This window comes from Toxotes jaculatrix, chromosome 17 (genome assembly GCF_017976425.1).
Source record: "Toxotes jaculatrix isolate fToxJac2 chromosome 17, fToxJac2.pri, whole genome shotgun sequence".
Classification (NCBI taxonomy): Eukaryota; Metazoa; Chordata; class Actinopteri; family Toxotidae; genus Toxotes; species Toxotes jaculatrix.
Genome location: NC_054410.1, coordinates 1,750,030 through 1,770,100, shown reverse-complemented (window position 1 = coordinate 1,770,100; position 20,071 = coordinate 1,750,030). Strand labels below are relative to the sequence as shown.

The 20,071-nt window shown below is 40.8% G+C and overlaps 2 protein-coding genes across 2 annotated transcripts in view; one reads left to right on the top strand and one right to left on the bottom strand.

Annotated features, from left to right (window-relative positions):
- The window catches only part of syne2b (spectrin repeat containing, nuclear envelope 2b), a 108,940-nt gene extending 95,897 nt beyond the window's left edge, over window positions 1–13,043 (bottom strand). Inside the window, exons 1-7 of the mRNA XM_041061260.1 lie at window positions 12,946–13,043; window positions 7,030–7,156; window positions 2,941–3,002; window positions 1,028–1,123; window positions 864–941; window positions 489–581; window positions 162–364 (exon numbers count right to left, since the gene is read on the bottom strand). Of these exons, the coding sequence (XP_040917194.1) occupies window positions 162–364; window positions 489–581; window positions 864–941; window positions 1,028–1,123; window positions 2,941–3,002; window positions 7,030–7,117 (620 nt within the window). The 5' untranslated portion in view covers window positions 7,118–7,156; window positions 12,946–13,043. The remainder of the gene's footprint in view (window positions 1–161; window positions 365–488; window positions 582–863; window positions 942–1,027; window positions 1,124–2,940; window positions 3,003–7,029; window positions 7,157–12,945) is intronic.
- Window positions 13,044–16,255: 3,212 nt separating this feature from the next.
- On the top strand, window positions 16,256–19,607 carry gphb5 (glycoprotein hormone subunit beta 5). Its single transcript, XM_041061061.1, has 3 exons — window positions 16,256–16,284; window positions 17,264–17,462; window positions 19,416–19,607. Exons 1-3 carry the CDS (start codon window positions 16,256–16,258, stop codon window positions 19,605–19,607), a joined length of 420 nt encoding a protein of 139 aa, XP_040916995.1.
- The last annotated feature ends 464 nt before the right edge of the window (window positions 19,608–20,071 follow it).

The following is a 20,071-nucleotide window of genomic DNA, read 5'->3' as shown; positions in this document are numbered from 1 at the left end:
TATCACTTCTTGGATCACGTACTTGGCCCTCAACAGAAGAGCTGTATCTATTAGGGGTTTCTCAATGATCTGATGAGCTGATGTGTCAATGTAAGCCTATACAAACCCTACACAATTCATTTAAATGCCCATTGATACCATTCAGCTGTGTGCGTGCTTACTTGTGACACTGTTCCCGGACCCAGAGCAGCAGGGCCTTCTTGGCAGAAACCCTGAAGCGGCTGTGTAGTGGTGAGCCTCTGGGAGGAACAGGACTGCTGCTGGTCGAGCGGCTCGACAGGGTGGAACGTGAGTCCAGACTGGCCAAAGACTCCATGGAGGACTGACGTGAGTCAAATGATAGGCCACTGGCCAGCTCCTCGATCTAAGAAAACCCCCATTACACACAGTCAACAGTTAAGGTGTTCATTTTCAGAAACTCAATTGAAGGTAAAAAATATGTATAACAGAGAAAAATATATAAAATAGGATAAAAATATTAAGCTTACATGATACTGTAGAATGATTGTCCATATGAGGCCCAGGATGATGGAAGGTTTGCCATCCATGATGTCAGGAATGTTTATGTTGACTAGTTTGATCTGAAGAGAAAAACAGGAAATGTTTGAGACACACTACAAAAGAAAAAAAAACTGAATAGTCTCATAATTTAAAAAAAAATGTTTGCACATATTGGGCCAGTCAGTAACTACATGAATCATCTGCCAAATCTCTGCCAAAATCAGCAGTTCTGACCTGTAAATGTTCCAATGTTAGTGTAATTTTCTGTTGAAAATGTGTCATCTCTCTCTGGTTTTGTTAAATACCAGCTCTAAAGGTCTCACAATAAAGTTGGCGCTTGTGTTTGGCTGACAGTCATTTACCGATTTCTTCTTTAGAAAGGAGAGGGCTTTCTCAATGTTGCTTCTGTGCTGGAACATTCCCCTGCCTCTCTCCCGACTCTGCAAAATATACAACCATTGTCAGTCAGCTGGTACATTAAAGTTGTCAGCTGTCGGTTGGAAAGCCGATTAGAGACAGGACTCACGATTCGCTGGCTGCTCATCACCTCCAGCAGGTCCAGCAATTTGGAGCCATCGCGGAAGTCGTTGAACAGATCCACGACCATACATGGTGGCCTCCGCTGTCACAACACACAGACACACCACTCAGTGTCAAATTTGTGAGCTACTGTATATTTTGATGTGGCCCACTGATGGAGGAAAAATGTGTTTATTACAGCCTACAAGTTTCATCAGACTGAGAGTTACCTACTTTTAGCAGATAACCTAGCAAGTAACAAATCAGAGAAATATGAGGAAAAAACAAGTTATCTCCTTCCACATGTATCTTAAAATTCTTACAGTGGCCTATAAATGACAACAGAGAAGAATAAAGTGACCTTTGCTTTAATGACAAAACACTGTCTTTTGCATTTCAGTTATTTAGGACTTTCCAAAGTGGATATAGAGCATTGTGGAAATAAAACTATTGTGTCACATGTGACACAAGGTACGACTGCAATGTAAGCTCTAATGTGAACAAATACCAAGAGATTAACAATTATCTCCACTATTCACTTTATTGGCAAGGTCCCCACCGAGTCCACCACTGAGCCCAGAACTGCCTTTACATTTGTCGTGGATCGAGGGGGATGGTTGGCTGGTGGTGGTGGTGGTGGAGGAAGGGGAGAGAGGTGGCCGTCTGTTGCTGTCTGTCTGTGTGCTGTGAACCTTGCTCTGCAATGCTATATTTATAAACACAGTTCCCCACCAGTACCCACCCCACTGTCCTCCACTGTCACATTCACAGCTGACCTCCAACATGAGGCAGAAAGAGAGCTGACAATCTGCTGCTGACTCATGTTAGGAGGTAGTTTCAGAACAAGACAGTGACCTTTAACAACAAAGCCGCTTCTGCCAAATTCAACTAGTGCATCTACTTTAAACACAAGCTGCTATGAAAGTTGTCCAGCGGTGTTTAAAAGTAGGATGTGGTCGTGATTCTTAGGGTTTGATATCGCTCATGAAGCATCACAAATTTCTTACATTTATTTCGGTTTCCTTTGCTCCATGTGGTCTTTCAGAAGAATTTAATAATGTCAGCTGATTATCAAATGCCTTACAAAATTGATAACAAGGAGCGCCTCAACATCATGGATGGTGTACTTGTATTCTAGTGGGTGCAAATATGCCTTTATGATTTTTCCCTAGTCCATGAATGAGGTGAATGATCTGAATTATTATATATTCTTAAGTTTCAAAAGTCAAGGAGATGTCATGCCTTTATGCCCCGACTTCCCTGATTTTGCATCTAATATTATAGACTGTATAAATACATAAAATTCGGGTTAAATGATGTTAGATGAATCATCTTATTACTGAACCATTTTATAGATTAAGAGAATATATGAGTACATGTGAGTACAGCTGGTGATCCATCACATCATGCCCTCACATGTTCCTGCTCACCTGCATTTTGTTATTAAGCTGCATCAACTTAGCTTCGGGAATGAAAATTACTGTGTATAAATCATTATACAATGACTGGATGAAATGAACTTAATTTGGTCCTCAGGGGGAACCAGGCCATTTCAGCAGAAATGGAGCATATATAGATAAAACTAGCTATGCTAGACTATGCTAAAGATTAAAGAGTCTAATCTGCTAATATAAAGTTCCCACATGCTCAAAAGGCTCAAAGATGAGGTTAGTTTGATTTATAACCAAAGTTCAAGCCCACTGTGGTGTCTTTCTGTTTCTCTGCTTTGGTTTCATTTATAAACCTTTGAGAGAGGATGGGGTGTGCGTTTGTACATTCAGTATACTAATGTAGACTAATCCTTGAACACATTGCAGGTCCTTTGTAGAAGTTTCCTTTTAAAATCAGCTTAAAATCCTCGATGACAAATCCTGTCCCCTCAGTACTGTAGAGAAGCCAGGGTCCAGGGACACAGCTCACCTTCGCAAGCTGAGCGTTGACCCAGTTGGTGAAGGTCCTCTTCTGAATCTGTTCTTGTTCCACTGTTGAGGAAGAAGAAACGCAGGCTGTCAAGTTTAACTTGAATTATCACACACGCAAACAGACAACAACACAGACAGTGAACTCTCCCTTTCGACAGCTGCCACCTGTGAATTTATGCCGCTGTGAATGTAAAGAAGGCTGTACCGACAAAGAGCACGCACAATGAGGGAGGCAGAGTTTCAAACTCTAAATTATAGATAAAAGCTAGATTGTACTGTACTGTACTGTAACAAGTATCCTCTGTGACAGAAAGGCTTCAGCATTCAGCATTAAAGACAAGTGTATGCAACAAGAGGTTTGGTCAGTAAACTGGCCACCACTCACCATTGTAAAGCTCAATGAAGTCATTCAGGTCAGTGACAGTATGAAGAGTCTCACATATAATCCAGTCCTCATTCTCCATGGTTCTTATGAAGTCAGTTTACTGACTGAGTGAAAATATCGGTATCACTGTTGTCAGATTAAAAGCTACAGCTTCTCCAAACACGATCGATCCTCAGAGACTCTTCTTTTTTTCAACCTTCTTATTACGTGAAGCTTTTTCTGCTATTTTTTAATATGTCCACAAAAGTTATTTAATCTTGCACTGTTTACTCAGAGCAAAAACTGTCACAAAAGTTAAGTAGAAAAAATTCATGAAGTAGGAACTATGAAGGTTTTTACCTGACAACAATGATATACTGAATTTTTTCCTTCCACTGATCATTTTGACATTGCTTCAGAGTGCAGATCCAGAAGTCTTTAACTAGGGTCCTGCTGAACTTTTGGCCAGTTCCCCAGTTTACTGCCCTGATTACGGAGGCTAGAGAGTAGTGGTTCTTCCTCTTCCATGTTGAGCTCCAACTCTTTCAAGCTGCATGGTCTTTTGAGAAGCATTAACAGACTTACAGACTATTTTCTGCCTTGATATGTTTAACAGCAGGCCACCTCTGGCTTCAGTCCGCTTGCAGTCTAAACTTAATTGTAGAGGGCCCCCATGATGACTCAGACATCTTATTATAATTAACCTGGTATCATCAAACAAAGATATCAGAGAAGGGAGAGGGAGAAGGACCCTCTGACCCTCTGAGAACTCTGACATATGGACAGAAGTACTGCTAATCACTGATCTTCATAACAACAAAAAATGAGGAGGAACCTAAAGTTTTTAAGAGTTCTTGGCTGCCAAGTCAAGAGGATCAAGAAACCGGAGAGCTGTGACACTTGAGGGTTTGCCAGAAGGATTATTTTAAATAAATCCATTTGGTCACTGTAACCACAGCACTTCAAAGTCATTTCCAGAGTGCTACCACTTTAGTGGCTGTATAAGCCTTGAAATCACTGTCATAAAATCATTTACATACCTGCCAACATACAGAGAGGTGGTGCAATACAGGTAGCAGTTGCATGTAAATATTAATATGACTTGATTTAATAAAGCAGCCTGCACGCCTATTTCCAAGCTAAATAAAATAAAATATCTGACATAACTGCAAAGCCTCTAGAGAAGAACTAATAATTATATAATGTAATGTCTGGTAAAGTGGAAAATTTGGCAGTTAAAGCCCCAAAAGTATCTGACATGTGGCTGACGCTCGGCTGGCTGCTTTTAAGCAAACACATTACAAACTGCATTAGTTACTGTTTTCTAAGTGGAGGCATAATGAGCTGAGGTCTTCCCATTCCAGATCAATATCTTACACTTGACTAACCGATTAGATTTTTATTTACAGCTGTAGATCTGATGTTATCCCGCAGCTACTCTGCAGTAAGTGTCACTAACATAGAGACCAGTAAAAAACACTCACCCATGATGGGACCATTCATGCTGATTCAGCAGGGAACGTTACCAGGTCAGCAAACTGGTGCGCATCAACTCAAACCAAACTTGTAAACACATGGTTTACTGCACTGACTCTGCACATCCATGAATACAGGACAAGACATGAAGGAAAAACTGATATGAAATTAGTTTGAGAGCATTTCTTGTCTAACCAGCTAACACTCTACATTTCCAGCCTGCAGGGAAGCAGGTGAGTTCAGCAGGGCTCCGCCTCTCTTAAATCTGACTCACAGAGGCTTCAGGCCTGCCTAAACAAGCATCGAGCAACAAGCTAGTCCCCCTTGCAGCCTCATGGGTATTTTATCCTACATAAGCTGAAAAATGTGTCAAATTCAAATGTCAACTGCTGTGGAAACATGAATCTCTTATGTAACCTACACTAACCTGACCCCTCCCCATGTGTGGCCACTGTTAGCTTGGACTAAGAAAATGAGAGATGCTGAGTAGCCAAAATGTGATGCTGAAGTGCAGGAGAGGGTGGACACCACTCACTCACTATTTATCCTCTGGCTGTTATACACTGAACTGACCTTATTTGATCAGATTTGTTTTAGATAACCATCACATGTCTGCTCCCTACAAGAACCAGCATGTAACCATGATACACAACACGGCCTTCTCGAGTGCTTTTGGACAACAGCTTTCAACTTCCTGTGTTTTGATGCAGTTAATCGCTTCACATAATAAGACCAGATTACATGTACTCTGAATCCTTTCTAACTCAACTGATGCAAACACTGAATACACCCAACACAATATGAGCTATTTTTAGTGACATTCTTTCATCATTACCAGTTCAAATATACACAGGAAAAAAAAAACTTTCCCCAGTCTTATTTAACAAGCTGGCTCGTCATGGGGGCGTTAGCCTTACATCATCCATTCTGCACATTGTACCAGCTGGAAATTACATAGCTGGAAAAACATTTACAAGGCTTTAATAAAAAAAAAAACACTGTGTTCTAAATGTGGAGGGGGTGGGGGGAGTCATGTGCTAAAACTAGCTCAGTGGAGAACCTCATAAGAATGAACCTCAGTCCACTGTCAGTCCAGATGCACAACACCATCTAGAAACAATATATTTTTGAGGTCCATATTAGGACAGCACAACTTTGCAGGGTCACAAAACCCTGCCATGACAAAAAGGCTGTGGGGCATGTTAGTTACATTTGGATGAACTGGTATCTGTAAATGTTTCTGTCAGCAAGTCCTTAAGTGCCTTTGATCAATAAGAGGGTCGCAACTAAAGATTTATTTGCATTAGCAGTTTATCTCTCAATTATTCCTTTCATTAATTGTTAAGTCAATAAAATGTCAAAAATGAGCATCAAAATTTTAAAAAGCCCAGTTATTCAATTTATAATGCTCCAAAACAGAGGCAAGCCATTAATTTTCACTTTTTATAAGCTGGAGTCAAAAAACATTTTAAATGTGGCTTGATAAATGCATTAAACAATCAATCAGCTGTCAAAACTTTGTGTGACTCAAGAAAACTGATTAAGTAGTTTCAGTGGAGGATGTGTCTTATGACTATTTCAGAAAATTTAAGAAAACCAGAGCTAAAACTCAAATTCTTACAGATAAAGTTGCATGACAGTTGAAAACCAACTTGTAATATTGAGAAATGATTATATATGTCGTGTCGTACAGGCAGCGAGAACACGATCAAATGACAAGCCCAGCACATCACAGCTTTGCTTCAAATGTTTAAAAAACCCCCCAGGAGACAGTGAGTTGATGAGCAAGCAGCATTTATTATCTTCTCCACCCTCTTGCTCTCTCCCTTTGAATGGCTCTGTTGCAATAGGAATCATGTCTCTCTGAGAGCAGGGCTTCAGTTTCAAAAGATTAAACCTCGACCTCTAAAAAAAAAAAACAAAGTGACTAAAGTGAAACAGGACGGAGCCAGCAGCGGACTGAGACGAGGCCATCAAGCTGCTCCCAAGTGACACGCATAACTGAGGCTTAATAGTTATTATGTCGCCACAGTAACCAAGATAAAACACTGAAATCAAGACACGGGGGTTTTCTTTTCATACTTGCATGACCTCAGCCTTCCTCTCAGGATGAGCAGAGACCACGAACAATGAGCTTTCACACAGTTTGCCTTGAAAGCCTCTTGAACCAAATGATCTACAATAGCACCATGGTAGAAATGACATCCTAAAACTGAGAGTAAAATTAAGTATTCAAGCCAGACTGACCCTGCAGAAGCATGTGGACGTTGTCAATGTCCAGGGGGATGGACCCCCTCTCCACCAAACCATCTCGGGAGTAGAAGTCTGACGACATGCTTTCTCATCCACAGCCTCCTGGCAGCATGGCACCGCTCTGGAAGAAAGAGAGAAAACATAACATCAGTGTCCAGCGTAGCTTAAAAAGCAGAGCAGTATGCTCTACCCCCACTGTTTAGGTCAAAAGGAACTGTTCACACTTTTTACAGAGCACACGTGTAGCTGAGAGTCAAGACCATAACCCCACTGAACAAACACAGACACAGAAAGGACAGGAAGAGGACCAACAATTTCATGAGAGACCTTAGGATTAGCACCGGGATCATTCATAGCACTGGGTGAAGTGTCTGTAGTAATGAATCACTACCAACACTTCATCAACAAACCAGCAGAAAACACTTCTAAAATACGGTTTTGGGGGAGTTTATTATTTTTTATAATGCAACGAAACACTGTTCATTGACAGTTCAGATTGAGTACTGGGTGCTGGGCTGTGTTTTGTCCTGTCTCTGGCCCCGGGACATGAATCAGTGAACTGAGAAAAATGTGTGACATCTAGGCATCTTTTCGAACATGCCTCCCTAAACAAATCACACTGTGAAAAAAAATAAAGGTGTCTTTGATTTGACCAGTGCGCCTTTCTCTGCTGATCAGGAACACAGCTGACAGTTTAGGAGAACGGACAGGTGAGAGGCTAAAATAAAACCGTGTGAAATAACACAAGGCTTCTCCAACAGTTCATCTATTTTAATCGGCCTATAATGCCAGAGCAGCAGGATCTCATTCAAATGGACAAATCAGGCAGTATGATGTTTGATCAACTTCCTGATGCTTCCTGTTTTTCAAATCACTCTATTACTCTCAAGTTAAAAAAGGGTCCTATCTGCCAATCAGGGCTGGGTGATACAGATGAAATCAATATTCCAACATTAAAATATTAAGACAACCTCAGTTTTTTCAGATTCAGACTCAGTCTATCCAGCTAACACGCTTCACATCCACAGGAAGGCTGCTGCAGAGCCTTGGGGGCCATGACAGCAAAGTCTTTGACTTTTGCCTGAGGACCAGCCAGTAACACAGTTCAGATGATCTTACTCCTAACTGTATGATAAGGTGCCAAGAGAACAAGCTGGAGCTTGAACGTAGAGTCTGATGAATGATCAGCAAAACTGATTTGGATTTTAAGGAGGAGAAACCTCCAGCTAGCTGACACCAATGAGGTTCTTTTTAGGAACAAGAAAAAACCCTATAAGGTCATCAAATAGTCTGTTGTAATGTTAGCCACAGGACATGATTCCATCCTGGCTACTTTACCTTCCTGTAAGTGCACTGGGCTACATAATGGTACAACATAATGGCACAACTATCACATTTTAAACACCAATTTCTCCTTTTACAGCACAATTACATATCAGAAAGATACGTTTACAACTGTCAGTCCAAATATTTGACATTAAATGAATCAAATTACCAGAAAAATAATAACATTAAACCAAATAGTTTCACACAGTCAACTACAGCCACAAAGCTGCATTTCTGAGTATCTGTCTGCGGTTACTCTCATGGTGCTTTTCAGCCCCTACACAGAAGTACTGCAGCGTGCAATTTCTAAAAACACAACCCCCTGCCCTCCGGTGTTAATGTAGGCACGTGGATACACACTGAAATAACACTAATGCGTGTGTATGTGGGGGGTGTATGAACCACTATAGCATGGCATTTAAGTTATCCCAAGGCTTCAAGTCAGCTGCAGAATAAGCGACGGGGGAGAGGTGAGAGTTAGTGGACAGAGGTGAGAGAAAGAGGGTGGGAGGCGGAGGCAGAGGAGGAACAAACAGGACCAAGAAAAAAATAGAAAGTTCTGTAAATAAAAATAAAAAAAAAAAAAAGAGAAAAATTAGTTCATCACCCCAGTACACACTAACTAATGGGAAACAGTCAGGGGACAAAAATTCATTCATCATTTACAGGAAAGCACTATGTCTTTTACTGCTTCTTATTATTCATTGTCCCTGATAAAAACAAACTGTATAAGGTTGTTAATGTGTCTAATAAGATTGCAGGCCAACAACAATACAGCTTAATGCTGCTGTTTGAGTCACAAGCTCAGTGCTCACTCAGTGATTTATCGCAGGTGGTTTATGGTGAACCTGAATCAGATCAAAGATATAATTCTGCCTTTTTGGAAAACCCAAATCCATAAATCTTTTAAACCAGGCAGTTTGGTTTTGTTAAACAAATGAATCGGATGTGATTGCACTTGATTATTTATTGTTGCCGTTATAGTTGTGTAAAAAGAACTTTCTTTGTCTTTATTTGTAATGTTTAATGTGCTTGTCTGATAATGTCTCAAGCACATACGTTTCCAAAAGGACAATAAACTAAAAAGAGAATGGGAAAGAATGAGAGAAGGGGAGGGATAAGAAAGGAAGACCAGTCAAGCACAAAAGATGCAGGGAGATACAGAACTCAAGAGAGGAAACAGAGAGAGAGAGAGTAAAGAGAGTAACAAAAAGATTATGACCAATCAACAGCAAGCAAATTAAGAAAGAGCATACAGAACAGAGACATAAGCGGCAAACCGGTGACAGTTTCCCTGCGCCAAAGTCACATGTCACTCCGGTCGGCTCTAATTGTAGCAACAAGGCAGAGGGCAGTGAAACACATCGCAGTGGAAAAAGCACAGGGAGGGGGAACACCATGAGGCCACAACACCAGCTTTAGATGCTTTTTACATGTACTTATGTAGGTATTTATCCAGTGGAGGTGCCCACATTATTATTTACAGTCTGCGGGGAGGGTGACGGGGTAGAAAGGGAGAGATGTACTGAGAGAGACTCAAGTCAGAGAAAGCTTCATGAGTAATATAATGTGAACTGATTCTTTTTTTTTCCTAACAGATTCTCTATGACCCAAAGACATTTCTCATTTCCTCCAACACATGAACTAAGAACACATGAACCCCCCTTTAATGATTGGTAAGTTAAACCTGTCAGCTTCACATTGATTGATCAAGACGGTTGCCAATTTACTATAAATTTATAGAGCGGAGCTGAAGCCAAGACCAAATTATTGAGTAAAAGTTAATGCAAAGACCAGAGTTACCAGGTAAAACAAAGAACTCTAAAAAGGCCAGAATGAAGACAAAAACCACCAGCTGGTGTCATTTTTAACAACCACTATCACTCTACTGTGCAACTGAACAGATGCTGTGATAGTACCACCTTCCTCAGCCATTCACAAGAAAATCTCATCAGCTGCTGTCACATTGGTTTACTTATAAACTAACACGGTTCTAGACCTCTAAATCAACGTTCACGTCTCAGATTTGTTCAGCACTTTAAAGAGGTTTAGTGTTGTGCTCGTAGATGGCTTCATGTCAACTAAAAATGACACTGGGTGGACAAGTGCATCATTTGCTACTGAATATTTGGGGCAAAACAAAAATGCAAAATAAAGCAGGCTTAACTGACTGATATGGACAGAACAGATCTGTACTGAGCTATTGAAATGTAACCACCACAGGCTGGAACTGAACTGTGATTTTAAGTATTTGATTTGAAGTACTGGGACAAACCCTCTGACATCCACAGTTCTTACAGTAGCTGTAAACAAATACCTGTGAAAACCAAAGCTACCACATTCCCCACAGCTTCCGGTCTGACACCAAAAACAACTCTCTCTCTCCTGATGCTTCCTCCTCATCATCGATGTCGTGACTCTCTCTGCAGCAACAACACACTCTCATTAGCTCTCTCAAAATGATTTCCAGCAGGTCTTTGTTCTCTTTGTGTGAGCCTGGGAAATAAATCAATAGAGTCAGTGTTGCTGAACCTGTCACACGGTGCACACAGACACACCCAAAAAGATATGATAATAGAACTGGGGAGGGACAATCTCTGTTTTCATGTGACTGAAAACACAATACAGAGGTCAATTTCGGACAAATATTCTTCAGGCAGATTTTCTGTGTAGTGTCATTACCAACATGACGCATAAATAATTCGTTCCATTTCTAACCCTTCTCCCTATAACCCTCCGAAGAGCTAAAGATAACTAAAAGCAATAAGATTTGGGATTTTCACAGAAAAATACAGAAAGATATTTACATTTACTCATTTGTCAGATACTTTTTCTAAAGCGACTTACAAGTGAGGGACAATACTAAAGCTTGCAGAAAGGCTGATGTTAGTCACAGTCCCTCTCCGGTTTTTCGTGAACAGTCAGGATTTGAACCTTCTGGTCAGCAGCCTGCTGCTCTAACCTCTGGCCTGTCGCTGTCTGCTAGATCCCTCAGGATGCCACCAATCAAACCAGGTCACACTGCCCTGCATACCATCATATGCATTTCTAATCCAGTGTGCTTAGCAGAACAATTTTCAGTTTACTTCACTTACCCTGTACATAGGTTGGTTTTGTCAGTGTTGTTCATCTGCTTTCCCACCTGGGAAGGGTGGCTTTACATGTCATAAGTATTTTAATGAGCTCTCAGGCCTAAGCACTGTGCATGGATTACTCTGAAGCTCTCACATAAAGACAGTGTCCACTGCTGTGACACTTATGAATGAGCAACAGGAAATGGCCTAAACCTGAGGCTTAGCTAAAGTTATTTCCACCAGAAACAGATAAGTTACAAAAGCCCTGTAACCTTTAAACAAACAGAGAAATTAACTGAAATAAGTCACATGCAGAACAGTCCATTCAAAGTTTCACCAAAACAGTAAATTAATTTGGACCTTCTCTTGGTGGAAATGACCTGAGAAGGATGAGCCACAATGTGGACTAAGAAATAGACACCCCCTGGAGAAAAAATGCATAGGCCTACCACAACCAACAGCACAACTAGTACTACTAAAGGTAACTGTAGTGTACTAGTACCAGCATCAAAAGCAGCAGTATTAGTAGTAGCTATGGTAAGAGTAGAAATAGCTTTGCGCTATTAGTAGACATAGCTGTAGAGAAAGATACTAAAGATACTGAACTATCCTATAAAGAGCAAAACAGTTTGGTGTAAAAAAAAAAACAAAAACAAAACACATTTATAAAGAAATTCACCATTAAGAAATGAACTCACTAAGGGACATAATGTCATTAGGTCTGTTCAAATAACAGAGTAAAACTAATAATGTGGGCAGATTAAACAGCATGCTGCCCCTATCAACACAACCAGTGATGTAGTGGTCAATAAACTGCTGAATAAAATCCAAGACTCATAATATAAACCACAACAGTATATGCAAATTTATATGTTAATCATACATTCTGAAAAAGCATATTTGTATTTAAGGGACTAAACTTTAATCCAAAAAGTGTCTGAAAATGAGAAACTGTCGGTCTTAACTGAATATGCCTGTCAGCCTTAAAAAAAAGGTGATTACTCTGCATTTCTCTAAAACCAAAGATGAGCTTTAGGTGGGTTTACCCTTCTATATCTCTGCTGTATGTTATCAAGTGCTACAAAGTGCGCTGCCTTTGACCGCAGCAATGTAAGATTGTGTCGGTGTTATGAAGCTGTCAGGGCCCAAAAATAGCAGCAGGGAACACGTGTATACGACTGATTTCAGATCAGTTCAAGCCATATGAGTCCTTGAGGAAGACCAGAGGACTTTTTAATAACGCACATAACAAGCGGTTGCCCTGCAGGTTTAAGAAAATTGTAATGGAAAGAAATTCCTCTCAAACACACACACACACACACACAGAGGAAATAGAGGGGACTACAGCAGCAGCATTGTTAATGATATCTGGGATCAGTTACAGCTGGATAATGTCAATCTCACCGCTAAATAACACAGTCAAAAGCCAATGCGCTCTTTACAACTGCAGACACAACTCGTTAATCTAGTTTGCGGTAAATAAAAACATATAAAGGTTACTTGTACTTACACGCAGCAAAGAGTGTTTTATTGGTGAAGATGCAAGACGCAGGTCCAGGCAATAATGATCTCTGATGTGGAAGAACTGATCTGGCTCTGTAGTAGTTGGTACAGATGAAACCTGAAGCGCAGTTTGACAGATCTGGAGTCCGCAGAGCTGCAGGACGGGCCGGTCAGTCACCGGAGAAGTCAGAGCCATACCGGGGCCGAAGAAAAAAAAAAAAAAAACTCACTGGGACACTAAAAATAGAAACCAGTCAGGGTTCAACGCACACACCCTCCTCCAGATTGGCACTGGTGGCTGTCACCTAGGTTAAAAGGTCCAGCTCCAACGAGTGTCTGTAACCTTAAATTTAATGTCAGCTCACCCTGGACCGAATCCAAAACCCCAGAAGCAAACCCGGTCTCCTCTGAGAGGTGAATTTAAACTATTAACAGAGGAAAATAAACAGAGAGACCAAACTGTCCACACAAAGTTTTTAAAAAAATGCTAATGTACTGTACTTTCTGACAATGTATTACCGAAAAAAGGATAAACATCAAGCTAGCCCCATTACTAGCTAACATTACGGTTAGCTAATTTGTCCCGTACAAACGTATAAAACATTTTAAAGGTCTTCCAAACACTAACTAACGACAAACAAAGTACCGACACAAAGCAATGTCGTTCGCACGCATTATCCGACTTTCCTTTGAACGAAAAACCGCAATATTAAATGTTTAAATCAATTTGTTTGTGGAAGGAAAACTTCTTCTAACGCAACATTCAAATTTCGCGGTCTTTTTCGGGGGGATGAGTTGCGCATGCGCATTTTTTTTATGTTTCTTGATAGTTTTGACCTCGTTTTTACAACAAACATTTAAAAAATGCGCATGCGCAACTCATCAGATTAACAGTCCGGACTTTACTGTGTGACTTATTATTTTGCATTAAAGGGAGTTCACCCAAATTTTAAAAGGTCTTTGTGTGTCAGAATGGCAGGTATGTTTGTGCTAGAGCACATCTGTGCTGATAAACCCCAAAGTAAGTTAAAACACATTATGCAACGCTTGGAGCAACTGTTACACTTGTGATCCATCCATATCTGCAAAATACCAAAACCAGATTTTTCTCACATTTTCTCTCTTTTCTAGATGACAAAAGAGAAACGGACACATTAAAAACGGTATAGACTTGACAAAAATAACAAATTAATGAATAGCATACAAAATATTGGTAATTTGAATTTATCAGCAGAAGCAGCTCTACAAGCACTGCTTGTGTCGTAGCTGCCCATCATATCAGACAGCACTGCATGCATAAAAATATTTCTATACTTGTTTGTTTACTTGGCCACAGATTGGCTTTTATATAGAGTACAGTAAAACCAAAAACAAATGCTGCTGTATAGGAGGAACATGTAACAGCAAAACCTAAAACATAAAGAACATAGAAAGACAAAGGAATCTGAATAAGGAGCACAGTCATAACAAAGTACGCAAAACCGTTAAAATGACATCAAAGCAAGAAGCGATTAGACTGCTGCCACATGGATACAGTGAAATTTCGTATCTCATAGTCAATAAATGCATTTTAAAGAAAGAATCAATACTACAAGTGAGCACCAGAGGTCAGTACAACATCATGTTACTGCTGGGCTGGTGATGTCTGCAGGCAAAACCTACAGGACTTTTCAGTGTTTTAAATGAAGTCTTCAGTGAAGACTTGAGGGAAGCTGAACAGGAATTTATGATCTTTTGCTGTATATATACCAAAATGTTTTATCATGAGCTGGTCAGAATAACCATTGCCTTGTTGGGGTGTGAACTTCCTTGCTAAAGGGCACTTAGTAGGCAGCGACTTTCTGTATGGAGCATAGCATATTCTCTCTGGTTTCCTTTCTCATGTAAATACATGCACGTTGGCTGAAGTGTTAAAATTCTCCCAGTCATCGCAGTTATGTAAGACACTAGCCCAAGAACTGGACTTGGTTCCTGGTTGCTGCAGTGAAGAAGATGGATTTCCTCATAGAAACAAAGGATAACAAAGAATGAAGATAAAACTTAATCTTTCATTAACAATCCCGCAAATAATTACACAAAAGCCGGATTGTGAAAATCCAGGCTTACTCCCTTTGTACTGGATTACAATTAACTTCATTGTAATCACCACTGTTATCCAATTACATGCATTCTGTTATTCCAAATCATACACATTGTTCAATAACAGCCACCAGAGGGGTAATTCTTCTGGATGGTGAGGAGGACAGGGTGTCTAAGGAGTGTGAACCTGTCCCTGACTCATCCTCCTCAATATTTTCTAATCTAACTTTAATTGCTTGGCCTCAACTTTCAACTTTACTTTAAAAGATTCTTTTCCCAAACTACTTGAGAGCAGTTCTGCTCTGCTGGCTGCTCACGCTGCCCGCGGGGCCTCTGGCGATGTAATTTCTTGATGAGGTGCTTACTCACCCAAATCAGTTCTTTCCCTTTCTTCACATCACCCCGTTGCTTTTCTCCTCCTCCTGTCATTGTCTCCTCCAAGGGCTGACGCATCCACCAACATGAATCCATTCTGTCTTAAGTGAGCAATCCATGCGGGAAAGCCTGTAAGACATGGCCAGCTTCCTCTGTGTATGTGGGTGAAGAAATGTCACATGGAAATGTCACCGGCAACAAAAAAGTGAAAAAAGACATAATGAAAAGAATGAGACAAAGTGGCAGAATAAGGCAAATAGCAGCGCTGGAGCTTGGGGGTGAAGTCATTACAGTCGGCGTGTTAGAACAGGAGCAGGCCAGGTCTCTGGAGCCAGCTAATTGAGCTTGGATGAGTGACAGTAGACACAGGTAGGCACTGTGTTTGAGTGTGTTGTTCCCTCTCTTCCGTGTGGATGATTATGAACAAAAGGGCAGACTCTTTCCTAATCAAGCTAATGGAGTGGGAACAAGCTGGTGGCTGAACTAGATGGGCAGCGACAGGTAGAAGGGCCTCTGGGGGATTTAGGGAAGAGAGACTGAGGTGAGGACTTCAGCTCTTGATTGGCAGAACACAGGATGATAAAAAGCCCTGGCTTTTACTGTCAGATCCATTAGCAGGTGGTTCAGGTCTGATGAGCATACAGTGACAAGTCCTGTGGTTCGTGTTAGCCAGCCACACTGCCAAAGAAAAACTTCAGTGCTGATACTACAGCCCTACGAGCTACAACTGGGAGAAAGCTGCCTGTTTGACAGCAACAACCTGCTTAAACTTCAGTGTGTCATTGTATTTTTGTGTATATTCAACAGTCAACATTTAATCCCTGTGTTCACCTGTGGGACAACTGGTGGGAGTTACAACTGAGATGACGCTGCAAAGGAAGAAGTTACAATGGTGAGTAAATTCAGAAAAGACTATTTCAGTTCACTTAATTTCACCCGGATCATCTATTCAGTAGAAAGTCTGCTTTATATTGAGTCCATTAAAAACAAACAATAAAACAGCCCAGGTTCAAAGTTCTTTCTTAACCTTGAGCAGCAGTTGAGAAGAAAATCTCAGCACAAGGTCGGTTTAGTAGTCGTTTTGGACGTTTTGATCATATCACATGATCTTCATTAGTTTGACCTGTTGAAATTGTCGATGTTCAAATTTCCATTTTTTCCTCAAGGAATGTGATGGGACTGAAAGCTCCAAAAAAAAAAAAAAAACTAGTTCCCAACTGCTGCTTCCAAGGTCAGGAATGAATTTAGAATTTTGAACTTCAGCTTTGAAGCCAACATGGACAAGAAATCCTTACAGTGCTCAGAAAAAAGAGAAATCAGTCAAGTCTGGGACCAGTTTTTGGTACTGTTACACCGGCAGAGTTATCATGGAGTGTTGTTGCCCTCCTGCTGTCCTGCTTAATTGTTCTTAGATGGTTGTGACCTTCTGTGGGGTGTCCTGATTGCGGTGTTATTAACATTAAGATGGAAATTTGACTCAGGTATAGTCAAGTCTCCTCTTATTAAATAGCACTGGGTCTGGATTTAGAGAGAGAAGCCAGTCAAGATCAAGTTTGGGGTCCAGTTTTCTGAAGTTTGTCTGAAACCAGGTCAGGGTCAAAAAAATGTGACTACAATAACAGAATCTAAATAATGACCTCAAAAATAAACATCTGAAAAAAAAAACAGATCTGGTTGGGATTCAGCCTCTACCCGCTTTAGTGTCCTCGTCAACAACACTGTCCAGATTTCTTCTGTACCCACACTTCTAACATGAAGTTCATTGGAAATACTTAAAAAGCAGCCTTTAAACTGCCTCCTCCCATTTATCTCCATCTTTTCTTCATCTCTGAGCGTGTTCTTTTAAATGTATCTCAACTTCTCAGCTTCAGGAGGCCTGGACTGGTGCTCTGCTGGTTTCTGCTCTGGATCTCTCTTCAACCAGACTCCCTCCGCAGGGTGTCAGCCGTCAACCTGCGGCGCTTCATTGGTTGTGCAGTGCGGGAGTTCACCTTCCTGGCAAAGAAACCCGGTTGCGGAGGTCTGCATATCACCACTGATGCCTGCTGGGGGCGCTGTGAGACCTGGGAGGTGAGCAGCTGAGAGATGTACTGTACCATGCACAGAGAGAGGAGTGTAAATGTGATTATACAGAGAGGTGACATAAGCAGAGCTGACAACTTTACACAAAAGGAAATTAGCCTGCTGTTTGCATCAGCTCATATTTGAAGTAAGAGAAAAGAGGAGGAAGATGGATTTGATGCAGGTTCAGCGTGCCAGACAGTCAAATCTACAGATAGAGACACAGACAGACAGACAGAAAGACAGCGAGACAAATACTGTAAATTCACAGATGGAGAGATGGGTGATCCCCATGGAGAAAATTTGTTTTCACTTTTCTCGTCCTGCAGAGAGGTCAGAGCAAGGACAGGGATTCAGCTGCTGGACAGACACAGTAAATTGATGGACAAATATATGAATAGATAGACAGAAAAAGACAATTTTGTGTGTGAGACGTCCAAGAAAAATATGTTCTGTGTTTATATTACCCCATCAAGATCTAATATCAAGATCACATCGTAATGAGAGGCTGTCTGAAGTCTTGCATAAGACTGGAGGAGGACAGAAGGCTTTTGGAGCAGCAAGCACTGAAACTGAGTTAACGTTCTGCAAGAATAGAAAGCAGTGTGGAATCCAGAGATTGAAGTGACAGCAGTGCTTTCCTTAACAATGCCTCAAGTGCATAAAAGACACAATTGGATTTCATAAGTCGTAGGATACTGATTACAAAAAAATTACAAAAAAATGTTGTGAAATCTGGTTTCATCTGGTATATTGTTTTCAGTGACAGGAGACATTAGGAAGCCCCTGATTCTCTGTGCTTTATTACTGCAGTGTAGCTGGGCTGGTGTGTGCAGGAGGCCCGAGCTTTGTTTTGTGAAACTCTTTGGATCCCTTCAGGGAGGAGACTCATCTTTTTGTCTGCTCTGCCCCACAGCGAGGTCAGAACGCAGCGGAGGGAGTCAATGGCTCGCTTTAGGGACAGTCTGTAGGACAGACAGCAAGACAGGTCAGGGGTCAAATCTGCAAACTTTAGGTCACAAACACAATCTCTAATTGCAGCTACCCGGCTTCAGGATTTACATTCTTACCTGCTGTGCATTTATCTGAAGTTGTGATCCAGTCAAACTTTTAATTACGGCAGCGGCAGAATAAGATTAAATTCCTGGAACGCCAACACCGCAAGCAATTAACAGAGGGTTTAGAGATGTGTCACTAATCTCCCATCAAACATGGCTTGATACACAACAGAGGTTCACTGGCAAACTGGTTATGAGCAAATAAGGACAAGCTGAGAAAATATGAAATATGAAAAGTCTAATGAGACGGATTTCTTTTCACGTCAAGTTACTGTGACAAAGACAGCAGTCTAATCCTCAGGTTGCTTTGTAGCTTGATTCACCCTGTGTAGTTTTCGACCAGTGGTGGTGCTGTAGAGTAATGTGTTTAGGAGCAGATACATTCATTTTTTATGTTTTGTGTCCTACCGGAACACATGCAAGGACTGAAATGCACGCTACAAGCACAAATATGGCATACGACACATGTTCCCAACCATCTGGTTGTGATATTGCTCTGTAAAAGGTAGCAAAGTGCCACTGAGTGGAAAAAAAACACAAGCTGAACAAAACAATTTGATAAGCATTTTTAAAACGGCTCTGCAAATGTTTTATGAGGTAGGAAATGCATTAAACATGTTAGTACATATTAGTACATGTTTAATGCAATACCTTCATTTGCTTTCTTGAGTTGAGATAATGGCCAGATATGGGAGTGATATCACTCTTCTTATATAACTTTCAGCAAGAAAGAGAATTAGTTTATTCCCCAAAATGTTTAGGATACACACAATATGTAAAATATTTGCAACCATCTTCCTTCAAAAACAAAAACATCAGAGATACAGTTCATCTAAAAAAACTATTCAGAATTTGTATAATTAGCCACGAAAGCTTGCTGTATATAGTCTGTCTGTATTTCCAGAAGCCTGTCCTGGACCCTCCCTACATTGAGTCCTACCAGCGGGTTTGTACCTACAACGAGAGCCGCATGGTCACTGTGAAACTGCCCAACTGCCAGCCGAACGTCGACCCAATGTACACCTACCCTGTGGCCTTGAGATGCGACTGTGGAGTCTGTCTGACCAGCACCACTGAATGTATAACCTCTGTGTGACACAAGTCTGAACAGGCAAATTTTTTTTTTTTTTTTGTTCTTAATGTACACTTTTGCTTTTAATAACTGGAAGATAAACTCTACAGATAAATTGGTTCACAAACAAAAACACAGTCACATAAAAACTTTGCTAGTTAGCAACGCTCAAAATTCAAACTACATCCTTATCGAATCTATGCTACTAAAGTCAAAGTCAAAGTTCAGACTTGGCTGCAGATCAGCATCTGTGGAGCTGGTATGGATTTAGCATCCTGTGACAGGACACTTCAGCATCTGTTAGAACTTTTCCTTCTAAAAGCTAGAAGTAAGTTTTAAAGCTTGTGATTGTTGTAACTGACATAATTAATAATTATTCTCTTAAAGAATAATCAGTCATTGAGGGGTGGCTAATGATGTGACCGCTCGTTAGTGTTTAATTAACTGACCTGAACTCTGAGGCCAAACTTCCTGCTGGTTAGTCATCA

Bases quoted from the DNA above. Each gene is read 5' to 3' on its own strand.
- gphb5 (XM_041061061.1), top strand. From the start codon at position 16,256: ATGACGCTGCAAAGGAAGAAGTTACAATG. The intron at 16,285-17,263 runs GTGAGTAAATTC...TCTCAGCTTCAG, and splicing joins CAAAGGAAGAAGTTACAATG to GAGGCCTGGACTGGTGCTCT. The intron at 17,463-19,415 runs GTGAGCAGCTGA...CTGTATTTCCAG, and splicing joins GGCGCTGTGAGACCTGGGAG to AAGCCTGTCCTGGACCCTCC.